We start from the raw sequence: 22,685 nt of genomic DNA on the forward strand, positions 1-22,685 counted from the left end.
CTGGAACTTCAGCTGGGGCCAGCTCTCGCTGCCACAACAGCTCTCTCCAGGTGAATCCTCTTCTCTGGGCACGGGGGGAATACCAGTGCTGGGAGACAGCAGCGGGCTCGGGAGCATCCCGCTCTGGCAGCTGCTGAGGAGGTGGCACATGTCCTGCTCTCCCCCAAAACCAAGAAAGTTCAGGCCCAGCTCTGAGCGCATCCAGCATGGCCTGGGCATGGGAATAGTGGGGCAAAGCAGACAGGAGCCTTCTCCAGCTGACGGGCAGTTTCTGGTTTTTCTCCCCAGAGTGCCAAAATCTGATTGGGTGGTGTTTATCCATGCACCCCTTGGCCAGACCCTCATTAGAAGAGGTGTTCTGTCATCCTTGGATGCAGGATATTCATCTGCCCTAGAAGAAGGGAGAGAGCCACAGGCACACTGTGCTGCAGGGCCCTGGTAAGTTACAACTGCACAAATGCCTTGGCAATGAGAAGCAAAGAAAGCCAGCCCGTGTCACTGCACCAGGGTCATGGGATGGGAACATGCAGCCCTTGTGCTGGAGCTGAGCTGCTCTGCCCAGCCCTGGTGGCTGCCATCCAAGCAGGTTTTGCTTGTCCTGGTTCCCTGACAGCTGGGGCCCTGGGCAGAGCCCTGACAGCCTGGTCTCACCCCAGGGAAGGAGAAGGAGCCCCCAGAGAAGCTGTACCGGGTGGGGCTGCTGCTGCAGGAGACAGCGAGGATGACATGAAGGATGACATGAAGGATGACAACCTCTTCCTCAACCTGGCCACCAGCAGTTGAAGGTGATGCACTTTGATTGTGGCACCTTCTTCAAAGCCAAACTCCACAGGGAATTTGCAGATGAGTCCACACCTGGGGAAATGCTCCCAGATTTGGGCATTGCCCAGCCTGGCTGGGAAGCAAAGGTTCCCCCCTTTGCGGGGGCAGATGCAGCTGATCCTTCAGTCGGCTGCCCAGCTGCTTTTGGCAGGGCTGGGGGCATGGGCTGGGGTGGGTATGAAATGGGAGTGGGCTCCTGGTCCTGCCAACAGCCCCCAGCACCCACCGTGCCCCAGGCTGGGGCTGGGGCAGCCAGCCCAACACAAACAAACCCCTGTGGTGGGAGCAGAGGTGGGACTCCAGAATCTGCGCACAGGTGCTTTGCTGTGCAGGGAAGGAAGGGCTTGGGCAGCTCCACTGCCCTTGTTTGCTTTGGGATCATGGTTATTGTGAGGGACAGTGCAGGGGGAAGGGAGAAAACCTGGGCTTTGCTCACACATGGCTGGGTTTTTCCCTGGCATGCAGGGCTTGGGCCTTCCTCAATCCCCTCACAGAGATATGATTTTTCCCTTTATTCTTTTTTTCCCTTTTTGTCTGTCATCTCTTTTCAACAATTTGTTGTTTGTTTTTCTAGAGGAAGCATTCTGGTTGGTCCAGTCTGGATCAGGAAGTTCTTGGGAGCAGCTGCGGCGTGGATGGGCCGTGCCCTTGGAGCAGGCTGAGGACATCGTTTGGGACCAGCTTTTCTTCCAGCCATGGATGGCATGAGGTGGGTCCCCGTCTGCTTGGCAGGGTGGGATCAGAGCTTTTGGGAGATGGCAGCAAGCACAGGAGCATCCTGCTCTGGGCAGCTGCTGAGCAGGTGGATGTGCCAAGGCTGGCTGCAGGCTGGGCACATGTCCTGCCCTCCTGCCCTGCTCCCAAAGGCAGCACTGATGGGCAGCTCTGGGCACTGCTCTGGGCACAGCCAGCATGGCCTGGGCACCACGGGCAGCTGGGACAAGGGGACAGGAGCCATCAGCTGACGGGCAGTTTCTGCTTTCTCTCCTTGCAGCCGGGCTCTGCGGATGCTGAGGCTGCTCTGGGCTCTGCCAGGGCTCTGCTGGAGCTCAGCACCGGGCCGGAATCAGCCAAAGAAGAAATGGTGTCACCTGCAGCACAGACTTGCTTGAGCATTTTGGCAACACAGCTCAAGTTTGCAGTGACACCTCCCAAAAATTAAACTTGTTCAATACCTTCTGAAATGAAATCAATCTGGGAGGACTCCAAATGACATTTTTCAGCTTGCTCAAGCTGTAGCTCAGCCCTTCTCTGAACAGTTCTCTCCCCCAGCTGCCTTTTACTTCTCAACTGCTCCCTTTTTTCCCCCAGTGAATTCCCAGCCCGTTGCTGTCTCCATCACTTGCTGGCCTTCCTTGTTGCCCCTGACCACAAGGAGGGCTGAGCCCCAGGTTTAGGGACTCATGCTGTCAGTGGCTGAGGAGCAGCAATGTTTCAGAGGTCCAGTGGCATTTTAGTGTCATTCAGAGCCACTCTCCAGCCCTCAGCTCTCCTCACTGCTGAGTTCCCACTCCCTTTTCCTGGTCCTTGCAGCAGGATGAGCTCTGTGAATCCCCTTGAGCCTCCCCACTCTTCCCAGCCGATGCACCCACCTCAGTGAGGCTGAAGCTGAAGCTTCTCTGTCTCCTCTGGCACACCAGTCCAGTCCCCTGTGTGGGGAGCCCCAGCCCCAGAGCACAGCACACAGCAGTGCAGTCCGGGCTGGAGCAGCTGCCCTGCAGCCCTGGCTTGGCTGTTTGTGGCAGCTGAATGCTCCCTGTTTCCAGCTGTCCCTGCAGGATGGCCCCAGGGCAGAGCCCAGCCGGGCTCCCACTGCAGCCCCTGGAGCTTGGGGCAGACAGTGCTCCCAGAGCTGAGGTTCATGTGGAGCAGCCGGAGCTGTGCCTCACACTCAGTGTTGGCAAGTGTTGTGTTCTCATCTCCTGCAGCCTGAGGGGAAAACAACCTGTGCTGCCAGGCCAGCACTGCCCCTCTGGGCAGAGACAAGGCTGAAAGGCTGTCCCATTCCAGAGGATCCTGCACTGAGCCTTGGCAGGGCCTGGCAGGGCTGGAGCCGGGTCTGGCCTGCTGTCCGGGACTCGCTGCCCACCAACCACCCCCACCCACCACGCTCCATCCTCCAGGGACAGAAGGGTCTGTGTGTGCCAGGGGCTCTTGGATGTCTCTGTATCCATGGACAGAAGGGTCTGTGTGTGCCAGGGGCTCTTGGGTGTCTCTGTATCCAGGGACAGAAGGGTCTGTGTGTGCCAGGGGCTCTTGGATGTCTCTGTACGCAGGGACAGAAGGATCTGTGTGTGCCAGGGTTTCCATAATGTCTCTGTACCCATAGGTATGGGATGAACACGGACAGTGAAAGTGTCAGTACCGTTGCTTGCATACTCCTTCCTTTGTACACAAGACAAATCCATGCACACCCCCACATATTGGTATATTAAGAGGATAGGGATGGATAGAGACTTCACACAGAGCTCTAACTTTGGCATAACTCACCCTTTAGCCAGAGACCAGGGGATTTTTTCCCCAGCTCTGTGTGAGAAGGTATCCCAGAGCTGAAGGAGCAGCATTCAGAAGCAGTTTCAGGATTTCTAGGCAGGAAGTGGAGCTCACAACCATCCATATAACTCACCACATTCATCGGGATGGGCTGCTGCTTCTCTAGGAATATGGCCCATTGCAGACACGAGACTTGGAAAAATCCCAGCTCTCTGTGGGTTTGTGCAAAAGGGGGAGCAGCACAAACACTTTGTGCCTGCCTGGGGGCACAAGGTCCAAGGAGCTTTGGTGGCAGGTGAAGTTCCATTCTATGACATTCTCAGAGTGGCACAGGACAAAGATCCAAGTACCCCCAACCCCACTGATGAAGTCCTTGGAGTGCTGCACATCCTCTAGGAAAAGCTGCTGTCAGACAATCTATTGGGATTTATAACTTTCATTTGCAACACTTTAAATCCAAATTTCAAACTGCAATATTTTTACACTCAAGACACAGTAATGCATGAATTCATGGTAGATCTCTCAATTTCCTATTGATTCAATCACAATTTAAAATAACATAATATTGCAAACAAAACCCTGAATGTTTTAAAAAAGGGATGCTGAGGTCAGTAAGATGAATCCATGCCATCAGAACATTTACAGAGTAACTGATTTCTCTTCTTGAAAAGATTAGTTGCCTCTTAATCCAAAGTTACCGAAGATTTCCACTACACATTTGTTTTTTTGGTTTTATCTTTCATATTTTTTTCTTTTCTTTTTTGTCCAGTGTTTTTAACAGAGAACTCGTCCTACAAAAGGAATGTACACCAAATAGAGAAATATTTCTGATAAACAATGAAAATGTAGGCTCCTCCTCTGTTTCCTTTTCTCTGGATACCCTGAAGAAAAAAATCTAGCAGATATGAGCAGAGGTGTGAAGTGTTTCATTTGGACTGTGCTGGAGTTCAGCACTGCTGACATCCTGATCCAGTCAAGAGCTGCAGAATTCTTTTGCAGATCTCGAACCCTGTGTTTGCAGGCACAGCACCTGCAGTGCTGATGCACCAATGCACATGAATAACTCTGTTATTCCCTCTCAGAATTTGGGCTCTGCCCCAGCACGAGGTGCTGCAGCCCTTTGCTCCTGGTTCCCATGTGGAGCAGCTCCCTTCCTGCTGGCTGAGCTGCTCAGGCAGAGCCCGGCAGCTCCTGGCCCTGCAGGGCTGAGGCTTTTCCCCATTGCTGGGCACAGACTGATGGAGCAGCACTGCTGAACACGGGGGCACACAGAGGGACCAGGAGCAGCTGCCTTTGGCCACCTGAGGCTCCAAGGCCCAAACTCTGAGCAGCCAGGGCTGGAAGAGACTCGCAGGCTCCCTGGTGGCTGTGCTGCCCCACTTGTGCCTGGCCCAGCTTTGCTTGGGGCAGAGGGAGAACAAGGGGCAGCTCCCTCCCAGCCCCAGCCCAGGGACCCCTCCAGCCCCGGGGCTTGGGGCACTGTCAGCACCTGCTGCTCCAGCCACCGCTCCTGCTGGCCCTGACAGCAACACCCAAACTGGGGCTGATCCCGAGGGAGCAGCAGCAGGGCCTGGATCTGATCCCTGACTCTGGGGCAAGGCTGGACAAATGACCCCACAGCAGCAGCAGCAGCAGCAGCAGCAGCAGCACATGGAACTGACTTTCAGCACAGCCCCTGCCACTCTTCCCTCCTGTGTGCAGCGGTGTCACAGCAGCCTGAGGCACCTGGGAGCCCCCAGGGCCAGCAAGGACTTGAGATGGCAGCTCTGGGCTCCTGGAGGTTGTGCAAGGAACGGAGCTGGGGACTCCCTGTCCATGGGGAGCTTCCAAGGCCCAGGCAGCTCAGGCAGCTCCAAGGCCACAGCAAGGAGGGTCTCGACCACTGGATCTGAGCCAGTCCCACAGTCCTGGGCAGCAGCCACCGAGCCCTGGGGGAACAGAGGGCACAGCAAGAGGGACAAAACCAGGCAAGGTCAGAGACTGGAGAGAGCCAGACCTGGGACAGGAACAGCAGCTTCACTGCACTCTTGGAGAAAGCTCCTGGCTGGTTCAAAGTGCTGAAAGGCATGAAGGACAGAGAGGAGGCCATACCAAACAATGCTCCTGTTTCCATACCCTCCCCTCTCTGTGTCCCAGAAGGAATTGGATGGACTGTGTTCTTCTCTCCGAGTTGTCTCGTTCAGCATGAGCAGCTTAGCACCAGCAGCTGAAGGAGCTGAAGCCTCAGGCCACAAGAGCTGAGCAAGAGGGGACTTTCTGAGCAAATGAGTGCTGCTAACATGGACCTAGCTGAATTCAGCAGATAGAATCACGGAATCACAGAATCCTTTCTGTTGGAAAAGACCTCTGAGCTCACCCAGTCCAGCTGGTCACACAGCAGTGCCAAACCCAGCACTGAACCACGTCCCTGAAGTGCCAGGGCCTGGACAAGAGCCCTGAGTGAGGCCTGAACAGCAGGCCCTGAGCCAAAGGTGGCCTCTGGATGAACCTTCCAACCAAAGGTTATCTTTGTATCTGCTCATTAATGAAATATGCATGGTCATTAGCACTGTGATAGATGTAGCCACTCATTAGTGAAACATGTGTTGACCTTTCTGTATTTAGAAGCCAGACAAGGCCATGAAATCTGACATCTGGCCTTGTTTGGGCTGAAGGATCAAAGTCACCTCCCTTGGTTCCTCCTGGGGCCCTGGCCAGGCTTTGGGAGGAACCCAAGAGGAGGATGAAACCAGATGTTCCTGCACTAGAAGTGCTGTCAGTTTGTTCATTCAGCACTGTCAGAGCTAGGCCCTCTCACAGCGAGGTTGGAGCCTCACCTGTGGCTGGAGGCACCTGCAGGAATTCCCAGTGTCCAGGAGTGGCTCTGCAGCCCTTGGCTGGGACAGCTTCCCCCAGCTGCTGCTGTGTGGATCTGGGGGATGGTGAAGTATGAGGGTAACTGGTGCTGGATCTTTCTTAATCACTGCAGGCAATATTTGGTGCTGATGGTTGGGTGCATTGCTGAGCTGCTCCTTTTGTGATCCTTTGCTGCTTTGAGCTGCAGTAAATGACACTGATTCCTTCTGTTGGAGTCTGTGTCTTTGGTGCTGACCCTGCCCACTGGTAAAACAAAACTGGCAGAGTCTGGCCAGATCACAACAAAATGTCTCTTGTTAAATGTAAATGTGAGGGATCAGTGCCATCAGAAATTCCCAGATGGGAAGCCCTTCCCTGGAGTTGGCTGGCTCTGGAGTGGGCTGAGGTCGGGGCACCGTGTGAGCAGTGGAGCAGTTGGTTAAAAGAGGATGAACTCCTGGATGTCTTAAAATGCATCCAAAAATTGCATATGGGAAAGGAAAAGAACTTGTGGGCTTGGGCAGATGAGGATGGAATTTGTTAACAGCAGATTGGAAACAGCACTATCAAAAGGAAAATTGTTGTTGGAACACTCCCACATAGAACAACAGTAGAAGATTTTAATCTTGAGCTCAGGTTCACTTGTGCAAGTGATACTAGTAATACTAATAGTAATACTAATAGTAGTAATAAATATAACACAAAAATTTATATTTATATCTGTATAATTAAAAATGTATACTGTGAAATAAGGCTGACACTCGTAATATGTCAGCTTTGGTTGCTCACTGTAACACTAAATACCCTAGAGAAAAGGACTAGCCAAGACCCAGCTGTCAGTGCTAAACTTTGCGAGATAAAGGAGGAAGGGATGAATCTGGCTATTTTTATAGGATTTGCTGATACTGTGATGGGGAATGCTTTGTCTGTTAGTGTGAAAAATACAAAAATAAAATTATTAAGTCTGCTGGGTTTTTCATATCCCAGACAATCCACAAGCTGCAGGATTGGTTGAATGGGTGTAGGGGTTATTAAAAGAGCAGTTGACAAAATGAGGAGATGGGAACCTGTCCCCATGGAGACCCCATCTCCCAGATGTGCTCCATACCCTTAACAATGGCCCACTGGGGAAATGGAAACCTCTGGCTGTGCACAGCTGCACCCAATTTGCAACTACAACCGTGGGCAGTGAGACTTGGACTGCCTGGGAAACTGTTCTGGGTGTGATGGCCCCTGGCAGGGCCAGCCCAGAGGCTGCAGGGCTGGACCTTCATGCCTTGGAATTAATTAGCATAAATCAGAAGCAAATTAGAGTTATAAATACCAAAACAGTAATTCAGATTCCTCCAGGACACTTTGTTTTGATAAGTGCTCACTGGAGCTTGGCCTTGAAAAGTGTTCATGTGATGGGAGGAGGAACTAATGCAGATTATCAAGGAAAAATTAAAGGAATTGTGTTAAAAACAGTGAACAAAATTGGATTATTCAACTACAGAGTAGCACTATTACTGATATTGTCAGTTTTTAAAACAATTGGAAAAAAGGACATCCGTCTCAAATCACTGCTGTTGGTGTAGATAAAGGGTTTGGATCCACCAGTCCTAATAAAGGAGCAAGAGTGTGGCTCCATAGGCCAAAAGGTCCTCCAGAGGCAGCTGAAGGAACAGCTCTGGGGAAAGACAGCACTGTTTGAATCCTGAAACCTGGGCAGGAACAATGGGAATGTGTCCCTGCAGCCAAGTGTGAGAACAAGGAGATATTACAGGATACTATTTTACACATCCTGACAGAACAAATCTCCCTGTTTGCCCCAATGACCCCTTTGGAAAATGCTCTGATCCACAGGGCTCCATGTGGAGGCTGCTGTGACACTGAGGGACTTGCACACAAATTCCATCCAGGAGCCTGGGTGCCCCTCATGGACTGGGATCCAGCCCCCTTCCAGCCAAAGGGGAAAGGGCCCCACCAAGCCTTGTTAGCCACAGACACCGTGCTAAATCTGAACAGCAAAGGACTTGGGGGCATTATTCTGGAATTAACACAGTGCCAGCTCCATGGACAACAGAATTATTGTTTCTAACCCAAATGAGACTGAGGAAAAAGAATGAGTAACCATGTCACTGAAGTACTGCTGATGTCTGTAAATTGTATCTTGAGAGTCAGCCAGAATCTTTGTTTGCCACGAACACCTCTACAGTTTCCCCATGGATTCGTCATTAAATTCTTATGAGAATGTAAAGATTAAAGTAGCCAAAATACTCAATGTAACTAATTGCTGTAAATGTTCTTAGATGATGTTGGGAGGAATGGGGTTCCCTTGGAGGGCCCAGGGAGGAGCCCTGGATCCATCAGCACCCCCCAGTGGGAAACAGGAAATCAGACCTTTGGTACTGGGAATGGGAGCTGCTGCGTGTATGGACACTGCCCATGAACAGCTTCCTAAAGGATGGTTTGGGTCCTGTTTCCAGGCAATGCTGATGCCTCCCTTGAGGGTTCTTCGGCAACAACCACAAGGAAGAGTTGGGGCCAAGAGAACATTTTCCACCCAAGGAGTGCTTTTGATCTCAGAAAACCAAAGATTCTGGTTCACCCTGTGCCTCACGTCCACTGCCCTGTCCTGCGGATATTACAGTAATGATTATTAGAAGAAATATTAGATTATTAGAAGAAATAGCAAATGATACACTTAAAATGTCCAATCGCACATCCCAGGAGCTCCAACAAACACAAATGGGGCTCTGCAGAACCGCACAGCCTGGGATTATCTGTTTGCTGGCCAGGGAGGAACCTGGGCTCTCATGGGACAGGAATGTTGCAGTGCTATCTGATGGGTTTGAAAGCCAGCAGTCAGGAATCACCTTGACAGGAAAAGCAGTAGAAGAGTGGCAGCAAGAAGAACATTTTTCTTGGTGGCATTGGCTTCATGGCTGCCAAATTGGAGGCTGCTGTGTAATGCATTTGTGGCAGTCACTGTCATCACTGCAGTGTGAGCACTTGGTGTGTTATGATTCCATGTTGTTGTGACACTGTGCTGGAAATGGAGTAGTGAGACATGTCTAAAAAGAGACACAGTCTCAAGAAAAAAGGGACATTTGATAAAATAACAGGGAATAGCAATTAATTAGGGCTGTTTTAAAAGGAATGTGAATCATAGCTCTGAGTACTGAACAGCACTTAAATAAAGAACAAGAGGCAATGCCTTTATGACTAATACCTAAATCTAAACTGTGTTATTGAAAGAATTGTTATGAATTGTAGTTCCTCTACAGGTTAAAGGACAAATTGAAGTCCTGAGGCCTCAGCACCAGGCCCTGACTGAGGCCTGAACAACAGGCCCTGAGCCAAAGTTCAGCTCTAGATAAACTTTGCCACCAAATCTTATATTTGTATCTACTCATTAATGTATCACTATGAGGAATATGATCTCTGTATGTGTTCATTGGTGAAACATGGATTTACCTTTCTGTATTTAAAAAACAGACAAGGCCCCATCTGGCCTTGTTCGGGGGCTGAAGGATCAAAGTCACCTCCTTTGGTTCCTCCTTGGGCCCTAGCCAGGCTTTGGGAGGGACCCAAGAGGAGGATGAAACCAGATGTTCCCACGCTAGAAGTGCTGTCAGTTTGTTCATTCAGCACTGTCAGAGCTGGGCCCTCTCACAGCGAGGTTGGAGCCTCACCTGTGGCTGGAGGCACCTGCAGGAATTCCCAGTGTCCAGGAGTGGCTCTGCAGCCCTTGGCTGGGACAGCTTCCCCCAGCTGCTGCTGTGTGGATCTGGGGGATGGTGAAGTATGAGGGTAACTGGTGCTGGATCTTTCTTAATCACTGAAGGCAATCTTTGGTGCTGATGGTTGGGTGCATTGCTGAGCTGCTCCTTTTGTAATTTCGGAATTTACATTATATAAATTAGACAATTCCTTCAGTTGGTGTCTGTGTCCTTGGTGCTGACCCTGCCCACTGGCAAAACTGACCCTGTGGGCTCCACAGAACTGCAGGAACTGCAGGCACTGGAGGTCAGGGACAGCCACTCTGGGTCTGGAATGCTCAGCAGATGCTCAGCTCGGGCAGCTCCTGCAGCCCCAGGGCCAGCCCCGCTGCCCAGCCCAGCAGCAGAGTTGGCCCCGGGGCTCCTCAGGCAGCTCCTGCTGGCCCAGGGACAGGCCAGCCTCTTGCCAGGGCTCCTCTGCACACCCACGGGCTCCTGCTCTGCTCCTGGCCCATGCCAGCTGCCCCCAGAGCCTTTCCCAGGGGAACACGTCTGTGCTGGCCCCAGCAGCCATTGCTGCAGCCCCTGCCCTGCTGCCCAGAGCCCCGAGCTGGGGCTGCTGCTCTGCAGAGCACGGGGGCTGTGCTGCCCGGGGCCCTGGGCTGCCTCTGCTGGGCTCTGCTGCTCAGCCTGGCACACAGAGGCAGCTGATGGTGCTCCCTGCACTGACCCCCTCCCACACAGGCTCTGCGGGGCCATGGAGGGGGCTCAGAGGTGCCTGCCTTGTGCCAGGGCTGCCAGAGGGGCTTGGGGCTGCCCTGGATCCTCCTGGGGGAGTTCCCTGAGGGTCAGAGCAGGCAGTGCCCAGACTCCTTTCCCTGGGCCTGCTGTGTCCCTGGGCTGCAGAGCTCTCCTGGCTCACAGCAGACATTCAGTCCTTGATCTTGGGGTGAGCCCAGCCTGGCCAGGCCTGTGCCCAGTGAGCTCCACTCCCTGCTGGTCCCTGGCACACACTGTCCCTGCAGGTGCCCTGTGTTCTCCTGGCAGCTCCCAAGGCCCTCCAGACAAACCTTCCCCTGCCATCAGCCCTGGCACAAGCTGCAGAGCCCCAGGAAGGTTCAGCACAGACCATTCAGCATCTGATGGGCACTGGCCACCCACAAGCAAAACCTCATCCCGACCTGAGTCCCCTGGAGGCCCCAGTGAGACCCTGATCTCATCCCACTGAGCTCTGGGAGAACAAGGAACACAAGGAGCCTCTTGAGAGGCCTGAGAGTGACTCTGGATAGGAGCAAAGCCTCCCTGCCCTGTGCTCAGGAGATGCCCTTTGCTGGTGGAGCTGCTGTGCTGGAGCCCAGCTGTGTCCCAGCAGTGCCCATGGCCTGTCCCTGCCTGAGGGCACAGCACGGACACACAGCAGGACAGTGACCAAGCTGCCAGAGCACTCCGGCCTTGCACCCACAGCAGGGCTGGGAAGGGGAGTGTGGAGCTGGGAGGAGCAGATGTGGAAAGAGGCAGGGCCATTGTCCCTGGCTGTGCTGCTGTGCTGGGGGCCCCTTCCCTCCACCTCTGCTCACAGGCACTGCCCCTGCAGAGCCAGAGAAGGGCTGTGGAAATGCCTTAGACACACAGGTCAGGACAGCCACTTGTTTTTATTTAAATGCTGAGGGAACAAGCCACCTAAAAGCCTTTGTGTTACAAAAGAGCAGTAGAAGTTCATGTAGAAATGCTCAGAGTAGTACTGCAGTATCTTATAAAAAACATTATAACACCAGAAAAATAATAAGAAAAGGTCCCAGTGACAAAATGGACAAATAGGAAAAAAAGGCCAAGATTTTAAAAAGTTACATTCACAAGGTTCTGGAACAGAAAAGTTTAACGTTTCTGAAAAGATACAGTCATCATTTTCCTCAGGGCAGCCTTGAGCTCCTGGTTCCTCAGGCTGTAGATGAGGGGGTTGAGGGCTGGAGGCACCATCGAGTACAGGACTGACACTGACAGATCCAGGGATGGGGAGGAGATGGAGGGGGACTTCAGGTAGGTGAATGAGGCAGTGCTGATAAACAGAGAGACCACAGCCAGGTGAGGGAGGCAGGTGGAAAAGGCTTTGTGCCGTCCCTGCTCAGAGGGAATCCTGAGCACAGCCCTGAAGATCTGCACATAGGAGAAAACAATGAACACAAAACAGCCAAATACTAAAGAGACGGAAAACACAAGAAGCCCAGATTCCCTGAGGTAGGTATTTGAGCAGGAGAGCTTGAGGATGGGGGGGATTTCACAGAAGAACTGGCCCAGGGCATTGCCATGGCACAGGGGCAGGGAAAATGTATTGGCTGTGTGCATGAGAGCATTGAGAAAGGCACTGGCCCAGGCAGCTGCTGCCATGTGGGCACAAGCTCTGCTGCCCAGGAGGGTCCCATAGTGCAGGGGTTTGCAGATGGACACGTAGCGGTCGTAGCACATGATGGTCAGGAGGAAAAACTCTGCTCCAAGGAAGAAGATAATCAGAAAAACCTGTGCAGCACATCCTGTGTAGGAGATGGTGGTGGTGTCCCAGAGGGAATTGTGCATGGCTTTGGGGACAGTGGTGCAGATGGAGCCCAGGTCGCTGAGGGCCAGGTTGAGCAGGAAGAAGAACATGGGCGTGTGCAGGTGCTGGCCGCAGGCTACGGCGCTGATGATGAGGCCGTTGCCCAGGAGGGCAGCCAGGGAGATGCCCAGCAAGAGGCAGAAGTGAAGGAGCTGCAGCTGCCGCGTGTCTGCCAATGCCAGCAGGAGGAAGTGGCTGATGGAGCTGCTGTTGAACATTTGCTGTGACTTGGCATGGGAATCTGTAAAAAAATAATCATGGAATACTTGGGTTTGGGGAGGACTTTAAGTATCCCAGCCCAGCTTGGGTGCACTTTCCCCCCTCTGCCTGCCCAGGGCTCTGCTGCCTGGAGCTGTCCCTGCCAGCAGCTGCTTCCCTGTGCCCAGGGCTGGGCCCTGCCAGTGCTGCCAGAGCCCAGCCCAGCCCTGGGGGCTCAGCTCTGCTCTGCAGACCCCTCCCAGCTCTGGCACTGCCCAGGGGCAGCTCTGGCTCTGCAGGCTTTGATGGCAATGTCAGAGCAAACCTGAAAAGGCTAGAAAAGAGACACTGATTCTGCCTCTACAGGGCCCTGTGCTGATTTCTCTTACTGCCCTGTTTATTAAGATATGAGAAAAAAATGTTTTTATTTTTCTCAACATGGACTGAGAGATAAATATGTGCAATTTCCCATCTTGGTAATTCAGAGCAGTAGATTAAAAACAGGAATTCCCCTTTTATGCAGCCCCTGTCTCACTGTATAATCTACTTGGAAATGTTATGGAAATAAATGCCATGCTTGGAGCAGTGCTGAACAATGCAGCATCATCACCACACAAGGAGAACACTTCCAAAACTTACCAGATATCTCCTTCCACCCCGATCTTGTCCCCCAGTGCTGGGATCAGCTGCCAGGGCTGGCTGAGAGCTGTCCCTGGCAGGCAGCAGAGTCCCTGCCCCAGCACAGCGCCCTGGGCTGCAGGAGCCTGCTCTGCAGGACAGCCCTGGGAACCCCTGGCTGCTCTGCACCAGAGAGAATCAGAGAATGTACTCACAGGGTCTGCAGGCATTGGGATGTTCCAGCTTGAGGAGATCACTCCAGGAGCTGCAGCTGCATTGTCCTGCAGCCAGAGGTTCCTGTGCCAAGGGCTGGCAGTGATTCTGCCCCAGGCACTTCCCAGCACCTTCCCAGCCCTGACGGATTGAAGCTCTCTGTGCCTCTGGGCTGTGCCCGGGCTGGCTGCAGGCAGTGCCCCAGCCCTGCTGGGCTGGCAGAAGAGCTGCTCATCACGAGAAATGTGCTTTTGAAATGTGCTTCTTGCTTACCAGGAGCTGCCTCTGTGCCAGGAGCCCAGCCCAGCTCAGCAGCACAGACACAGCACAAGGACTTTAATGACCCTCTGGGGCTTTGTGCTCAGGCCCTGAACATCAGTCCCTGAGAGGCAGCTGAAGAAACATCTCCAGAACTCCAAGTCAGAATCCAACTCCAAAGTTTCTTGGACTTTTAATGGGTCCCAGTGAGGGACACGACTGAGAAAGTGTCGCCAGGCCCCAGGCAGAGCAGAGAACTGGAGGCACTGATGCCAGGTGGGGACAAAGAGAAGCCAAGTCTTGGTGCCCTGGGGCACAGCAGCATGGTCTGTGCCACCAAGGGCTGGGAGGAGACACCTTGTCCTGAGGCCCTGGGGCCTCCTGGCACAGCCCCAGCCAGGCTGGGCACTGTCAGCCCCTTGTCCTGCCCTCAGCATCCCCCCCTAGCCCACATCCCAGTGGCCTCAAGGATCTGCTGGAAGGAGTCCCTGGGGAGCCTTGCTCAGGAATGGCCCTGGGGGCTCCTGAATGCTCCCAGGGACTGCAGGTTTTTCAAAGGACTTTGGGTTTTGGTTTATCTTGACTTTCTGAGAAGTTTGTGCAATCATGGCCTCCAATTATCTGCTGTAATTAGTCCCTGGAGAGGCTTTGTCAGTAACAACACTCAGTGGGGCTCATTAATACTTCAAGGTACTTCAGTTATTTTAAGGCACTCGGTGTTTCCCTTTTGATACAGACTCTGGGTGAGGTTTGTGCAATCATGGCCCCAATTATCTGCTTTAACGAGTCCCTTGAGATCTTTGTACTGATACTCAGTGGGGCTCATTAATACTTTGAAGTACTCAAGGTTTTTAAAGTACTTTGGATTTTCCTTTTCACACCGAGTCTTTGAGAAGTTTTAGTGCCATCCTGGCTCCCAATTCTCTCCTCCAAGGAGTCCATGAGGAGCCTGTGTTGGGATGGAACTCAGTGGGACCCATTCATGCCTTGACACACTTTGGGGTTTTCTTCTGACTTTGACTCCTGGACAGGTTTGTACAATCTCAGGTCCTGAGGTTCCAGGGCTCAGCTCCAAATGCACCATGGGGCTTGTTAGCATCAAGCAAGTCCTGCCAAACCATGGCTCTGCCTTGATTTACCTCCACTCTAGTGCAGTTCATTAGGAGGGTTTACTTTTTCAGTTATGGAGAAATATTTCAAAGAGCTTCTAGCAAGTATGTATTCCTATTTTAAAGGGTGTCTTTTATGGCTGTTCTTATTACACAAGAGGTGATTGCAGCATTCAGTGACTGATATTGATCCAGCAGGGACTCTCCTAAGGAGCTCTGGCCTGCTCAGAGAAGCTGTGCCTTGAGGTCTGATGCAGCGTGGACAACCTTGCTCCACATTCCCCAAGCCCATTTTGTCTCTCCTCACTCACCTGGGACCTGCTTTGCTCAGAGAACTGGCTGTACACAGCCAAAGAGGGTACAGTTTCTTTTATATTTTGAAGCAATCTAAAACTCCTGAGTTTCCCCATTGAAAACAGACATCCTCCTCAAGTGTGTGCCAAGCCCAAGCTGCCACCAAGGAGGTTCCCCTTCCCTAAGGCAGAACCCTGCAAGGAATATTTTAGACACACAGGAAATTCTGCAATAAACACAAATCCAGAGTTTGCTCAGGGCAGAATTAGACCAACTCCTGAAGGACAGACCAGCTTTGAACTCCTTGCAGCTGAAAGCTCTGAGTTGGGCGGTGTGGGAGAGACCCAAGAGTGAGGGAAGGGAAATGCAGAGCATCCATCAAGTGCTTCTGTGCAGACAGGCTGTGGGGAAGGGCACTGCAGACCTGCCCTGGGCCAGCTGTGAGGGTGGATCATCATCCCAGTCTGCACTGGGCCATTACAAGACACTGTTGGATGGACACTGCACCAACCCCAGTGCGCCAGCCCCTTGCTCAGGGCTGCTGTCACTGCCCAGAGCCAGAGGGGATCCCTGGCTGGGGGCTTGTGCCACGGCCACCTGCCCTGTGCCGCGCTGGCCGCTCAGGCACCAGGAACCAGCAGCAAAGGGCACTGCCAGGGCCAAAGGCCAGGTCAGCCAGACAGAAAGGGGCAGTGCTGGCACTGTTTCCATGGCAGCCCTCACTGGGGGTGACACCTGGGTCACCTGTCCTGGCAGCTGCCATGGAAAGCCCTGGCAGGGACCGAGGGCACAGACACTAGCACTGAGACACTGCTGGGCCGGGTGCTGAGCACAGGGCTGAGCACGCAGAGATGGTTTTGTTCTTGCTGAGCTGCAACAGAGCCAAGGCCTGTCCTGCCCCTCCTCCAGCCACCCTGGGCAGGGGCTGGGGCTATGGGGAGCTTGGCAGGGGACACAGCCAGGACAGGTGACCCCAACTGACCCTGGGGATTCCCCAGACCACAGGACATCATGCTCAGTGTATGAAGTGCAGGGAACAAGGAGGAAGGGGGGAATGTTGGAGTGAGGGTTTTTGCCTTCCCAGGTAACTCTTAGGCAAGAGGGGGCCCTGTTTCACCACTGGGCAGGGTCAGTACCAAAGACGCAGACACCAACTTCAGGAATCCTGTAATTTATATCATGCACAGCTGCAAAGAATTACAAAAGGATAAGCTTAGCAAAGCACATAATCATTAGCAAAGAATTACAAAAGAAGCTCAGCAATCCATCCAGTCATTACTAACAAAGATTGCCTGCAGTGATTAAAGAAAGATTCATCACCAGTTACCCTCAGACTTTACCATCACCCAGATCCACACATCAGCTGGGGAAGACAAGGACTGCAGAGCCACTCCCAGACACTGGGAATTCCTGCAGGTGCCTCCACCTTTGCAGGCAAGGAGCCTCCAAGCCCACTGTGAGAGGACACAGCTTTTACACTGTTAAACAAACAAACTGACATCACTGCTAGTGTGGGAACATCTGGTTTCATTCTCCTGATTGGTCTCTCCCAAAGCCTGGCCAGGACTCAAGGAGGAATCAAGGGAGTTGGCTTTGATCCTTCACCCCCAAACAAGGCCAGATGGGGCCTTGTCTGGTTTCTGAATACAGAAAGAGAAATCCATGTTTTATCAAGGAACCCATCCACTGATCATGTTGTTAATAATGCTTTGTTAGGGAGTGGATACAAATATAACATTTGGTTGGAAGGTTCATCTAGAGATGAACTTTGCCTCCAGGCCTGTTCAGGCCTTGATCCCAGCCTGTTCAGACGTTGCTACTTGGATGGGCCCTGAGAGCTACAATGAAGTACAACCTTCATAACCATTCTTTCAATAGCACAGTTTAGATTTAGGTATTAGGCATAAAGGCATCTCCCCTTGTGCTTCAATTAAGTGCTGTTAAATTTCATTACTCAGAGCTATTCACATTCCTTTTCAAACATGCCTAAAGAGTTGCTGTTCTTCTCTGTCATTTATCAAATGCCTCTCTTTTCTTGAGACTGTCTCTTTTAAGACAAGTCTCAATACTCCACTTGCCAGCACAAAGTGTCACAACAACTCGAACATGGAATGTCAGAGTGCACACCAAGTGCTCACACTGCAGTGATGACAGACACTGCCACAAATGCATTTCACAGCAGCCTCCAGTTTGGCAGCCATGAAGCCAATCCCACCAAGAAGAATTTTCTTCTTTCTGCCACTCTTCTCCTGCTCCTTCTGTCAAGGTGATTGCTGACTGTTGGCCTTCAAACCCATCACTGAGAGCAGTGCAACATTCCTGTCCCATGACAGCCCAGGCTCCTCCTTGGCCAGCAAGCAGATAATCCAAGTCCATGTGGTTCTGTGCAGTGCCCATTTGTGTTTGTTGGAGCCCATAGGATGTGCTACTGGACATTTTAACAGCATCATTTGCTACTTCTTCTAATAATCCATCCAGTCAACTCCACAGGATGGGGCAGCACACATGGGGCACAGGACGAACCAGAATCTTTTGCTTTCTGAAACCCAAGGCACGCCTTGGGAGGAAAATGTTCTCTGGGCCCCAACTCTTCCTTGTGGTTGTTGCTGAAGGACCCTAAATGGTGGCCCTGCAGCCAGGAGTGGTGTAACACTGACACTGACCAGCTCCAGCAGCCCAAGCTCTACTGACGTTGGGAGTGATGGTAAAACACAGAAATCCTCTCACACTGTGGCCTCTGTAACTAGAACAGGCTTCGGTTTCTCCTGAAGGGAAATCTTAGTGAGTCCTGTCAAACGGATCATTGTATTCCTGTGTTTTCTTGAACTGTCCCTTCACTGACAGTTACGAGTCAGAGCCCATGGACTGAGTTCTGGCCAGCCCACAGGATGGGCCCTCCAAGGGAGCCCCATTCCTCCCAACTTCAGCTGAGAACAAACCCAGCAATTAGTGACGTGGAGTACTTTGGCTACTCTGATCTTGAAATTTTCAGAACTAATCATCAAATTTTGATGACTAATCCCTTGGTGAAACACTGGTGGTGTTTGTGGCAAACAAAGTTTCTGGCTGATTATCAAGGTACAACCTCCAGACATGAGTAGTACTTTAGTGACACTGTTCTTCATTCTTTTCGCTCAATCTCATTTGAGTTAGGAACAATAATTCTGTTGTCCATGGAGCTGGAGCCTTTTTTATTCCAGAACAATGCCTCCAAGGTCCTTTGCTGTTCAGCTTTACCATGTTGTCTGTGGCTAACAAGGCTTGGTGGGGCCCTTTCCCCTTTGGCTGGAAGGGGGCCGGGTCCCAGTCCCTGAGGGCACCCAGGCTCCTGGATGGAATTTGTGTGCAAGTCCCTCAGTGTCACAGCAGCCTTCACAGGGAGCCCTGTGGATCAGAGCATTTTCCAAAGGGGCCACTGGGGCAAACAAGGAGATTTGGTCTGGCAGGATGTGCAAAACAGTATCCTGTAATACCTACTTGTTCTCAGACAGAACACTTGGATGCAGGGACACATTCCCATTGTTCCTGCCCAGGTTTCAGGATTCAAACAATGCTGTCTTTCCCCAGAGCTGTTCCTTCAGCTGCCTCAGGAGGGCCTTTTGGCCTCTGGGCCCACACTCTGGTTCCTTTATTAGGACTGGTGGATCCAAACCCTTTATCTCTACCAACAGCAGTGATTTGAGGTGGATGTCCTTTTTTCACAATTGTTTTAAAAACTGACAATATCAATAATTCTGCTACTCTGCCATGGGATTGAATAATCCAATCTTGTTCACTGTTGTTCAACACAATTCCTTTAATTTCTCCTTGATAATCTGCATCAGTTCCTCCTCCCAGGACATGAACACTTTGCAAAGCCAAGCCCTAAGTGAGCAGTTTCCAAACTAAAGTGTCCTGGAGGAATCTGAATTCCTGTTCCTGTATGGATAACTCTAATTTGCTTCTGATTTATCCTAATTAATTCCAGTGCATGAAGGTCCAACCCTGCAGCCTCTGGGCTGGCCCTGCCAGGGGCCATCCCACCCACAACAATTTCCCAGGCAGTCCAAGTCTCACTGCCCATGGTTGTAGTTGCAAATTGGGTGCAGCTGTGCACAGCCAGGGGTTTCCATTTCCCCAGTGGGCCATTGTTAAGGGCATGGAGCACATCTGGGAGATGGGTTCTCCATGGGGACAGGTTCCCATCTCCTCATTTTGTCAACTGCTCTTTTAACAAACCCTTCACCCATTCAACCAATCCTGCAGCTTGTGGATTGTCTGGCACATGAAAAACCCAGAAGTCTTAATCACTGCATTTCTCACAGTAATAGATAAAGCATTCCACATCACAGTATCAGCAAATCCTATAAAAATTGCCAATTTCATCCCTTCCTTTTTTATTTGTTGTATACAATCTCACAAAGTTTACCACTGACACCGGGGTCTTGGCCAGTTCTTTTCTGTAGGCCATTTAGTATCACAGTGAGCAGCCAAAGCTGACATATTACCATTGCCACCCTTATTTCACATTATCAATTTTTAATTACATAGATAAAATTTTGATTATTTTATTATATTATATATAGGTTCTGGCTTGAAAGCAAAACCAGTGAGACACTCCAAGTCAGAAATACAATTTATTATGAAAAGGGAAAAAAACCCCAAATACACGCAATAATGCAAGAAAAAAAAAAACAAAACACTGACAAAGTCAGAATACAAGCTGACACCCTGCGAGTTAGGGTGGTGAAAGCAGTCCAGATGAAACGGTCTTGTTGAAGTGGTGATGCTGTAGAAAATATGTAGTAGCTCTTGGCCTCTGGAAACCAGTGGGTAAGGACAGCTTGTTCCGTCCCAAAACTCAGATTGTATCCAGGTGGGGATGCTTAGCTCCTCTCCTACTTGGACAGAGCATCTCACAATGGGCTGATATCATTCTATGAGTCATGGGATGGATCCTTAATTACCCATTAAACAGAAATGGCTCTTGGAGGGAGTTATCTCTGAGTCATGTGGCAAGGCATTGATGGGCCCATTAACAGGAGATAAGGAACAAACAGTGCCCCTCCTGGTTTCAACAGCTCTTGAGGATGGGAATAGAATACATCTTTGTATTGTAACCTAGGACACCACTTTATTCCTCTTAACTCCCTCTAGCCTCTGTTCCAGCTCCTTAGGGCATCACAACAGTCCAGGAGCCGGAATGTAGAGGAGTGAGTGCAGTTTCTGAAAACAAACTGCACAATTCTTCTTCTCCCCCTTCACTCTCAGAACCAGCCTTAGAAGTGCAGAACTCATTTCTGGGCTAAACTGTTGAGAGCTTTGTAACAAGCTAGCTCCGAGCTAAAGCTCACAGTGAGATTAATTTGACCAAGATAGAAAATGAGGGAGTTGCCATTCCAATTAATAATAAGCGCAGTGCCAATGGTAGCTGCGGCGGACGCGCACCAGTAATGCGAAACCCAAAAGCTGGAGCTAGGAGGGCTTTTTCACTTTTTGCAAGCGCACAAAAGCACCAGCGGTGTGGGACGTGCTCCCGCTGGCTGCGGGTGTTGGCGCAGAGCCAGGGGGAACCAGCCCAAGTGGAAATCCAAGCAGAGCGGAGCCCAAAGGAGATCGGGGCTGCGCGGGTGCGGGCGAGAGCGTTCCTTTCCTCACCCCCGGGATAGCGCAGACTAAAGCGGTGCTGGAGCAGGCAGGAGACAGGTGCGGGCAGACATTCCTCAAAGCACCGCCCTGTCACAGCTGCCTGGCAACCACAGCAGCCAGCCCATCGCAGCAATTCAAACAAGTGTCTGAGAAAAAACAGGTCAGGAATTTCCTTCAAGATCACGATAGAAAACTTCTGAAAATTCACACAGTGCTTCATCCAGATGTTATACGGGGCATTTCACCCAACTGTTCCACAGACTTTACAGTTTGTTTACCAGTTTTTTTTGTAAATGTGTTTGCCTTTTTAAAAGTGATTGAGTATTTGGGTTTGATGGCTTTAAGTGTGATGACTTTATTACCTTTCCCTTGCCTGAAGCGAGAACAACCTTTTAGTGGGGCAGAGTCTAAGTAAACTTCCTAGTTTCTGTTTGGACTACATATGAGAAGATTTAAACTGTAATATTTCTGTATACTATGGGCTTTATAGTCTTTGCTCTCTTCTATTCATTAAGAGATGGCATTAGATAAATGGATGTAAATGTGCTAATTATTTTGTACTATCCTTATTTTAAGTGAAATTATTTGTGTTTAAGATTATCTGTCATCTTTTTCAGTTTTGTTTTAAAATATCTATCCAAGATTCAAAGTTTTAAGAATTATTGATATTAGATTATAAACTTATATTAGATATAAGATTATAAACTTTGTTATTTCCAGTTTTTGTAAGTAATGCTGATAGATAGTGATTGTTGTTAATACTAGATGAATACTTTGGGAAAGTTGTTTTAACCCCTTCAAGCACCTTTTGTTAAGAAGTTTTCAGATTTTTGTGATAAGAATTATTATTAAGGTATTGTTGTAGTATTTGCAGCTAGCTTTCATGTGCTTTCCTTTTATGTGTTTTTCTATTTTTTTTTTTTTGTGTGTGTGATCACCTGCAAGACACGTGTCTCTTCAGGATCCTGTCTTTTTATTTCCTAACTATTTAGATGTTTCTGAGGGTTTTTATCCAAATTGCCAGTTTTCTGGTTCTTTTAATTATTATTACAGGAATACTCCAGCAGAGAATTCAAGAAGTTTGCTGTGTTTGGAAAATCTCTGTTTTGACAAAAACTTCAGAAGGATTCAATTATTTGCTGGTTTGATTGGTTTGTAACCCTAAGGTTTCTTGTTTATAACCGTTGTTTTTAAAAGTCCTGTTTAAAAAATATGTTAAGTGACACTCACCAATTAGAGTTTGGGCTCTGGCCAAGCTCTAGCTCTATTTGGATGGAGTGACTGACAATCAACCCAGATGTTTTCTGCGTCAAATAGTATTCAAGTCCTTTTGACTTGGCGATTTGACCATCTATGATAGCTGAGCTATTTTCAGAAGGAGTTGGGGGAAACATGAATCCGGACATGATTTCTCCAATTCTCTGTCATTTTAAAGTTTATCAGCTGTCGCAGACTCTGGGATAAGAGTTCAGTGTGGTAGTGTTTAGTAATTTTCTGATCTTGTATGTGTTGTTGATTGTGTGTATTATCTAAATTGATTCCTAATTACTCTTATCTTAACATTTCTCTATGTAACATTGCAAAATGAAACCAGGACCCATTCTTCACCTCCAGGATTTTAAGAAAATTCTTCAGTCCTGCAGGGACGTGGGATTTGTTTGTGTTTTAACAGGTGCAAAGTCCAGATGGATTTCAATGAAGAATGTGTAACTCTATCAAGAGCAAGAGAAACGTTGACCATTCAACAAGCAAAGAAGACAGACAGATATTGGACATGCTGTCTCAAGATGTACAAAGTGTAAATCATGCAGTATTGCAGAATAGAGCAGCAATGTATGCTATAGGGATATTAGGTGTGATATTATTGCTAATGCTTGTATTACCATACTTGCTTAACTGCGTACAAAGAATAGTGAGTCAGAT

The 22,685-nt window shown here is 50.2% G+C and overlaps 1 protein-coding gene and 1 pseudogene across 1 annotated transcript; both read right to left on the reverse strand.

Annotated features, from left to right (window-relative positions):
- LOC135306046 (zinc finger protein 420-like) overlaps positions 1-22,685 on the reverse strand; it is a 124,888-nt pseudogene that overhangs the window by 64,685 nt on the left and 37,518 nt on the right.
- Positions 11,506-12,662, reverse strand: LOC135306058 (olfactory receptor 14J1-like). Its single transcript, XM_064429618.1, has one exon. The coding sequence runs from the start codon at positions 12,660-12,662 to the stop codon at positions 11,730-11,732; it is 933 nt and encodes a 310-aa protein (XP_064285688.1). The 3' UTR covers positions 11,506-11,729.

Source organism: Passer domesticus, chromosome 8 (genome assembly GCF_036417665.1).
Source record: "Passer domesticus isolate bPasDom1 chromosome 8, bPasDom1.hap1, whole genome shotgun sequence".
Lineage (NCBI taxonomy): Eukaryota > Metazoa > Chordata > Aves > Passeriformes > Passeridae > Passer > Passer domesticus.

Coding starts and splice junctions, on each gene's coding strand:
- LOC135306058 (XM_064429618.1), bottom strand. CDS start 12,662: ATGTTCAACAGCAGCTCCATCAGCCACTTCCTCCTGCTGGCATTGGCA.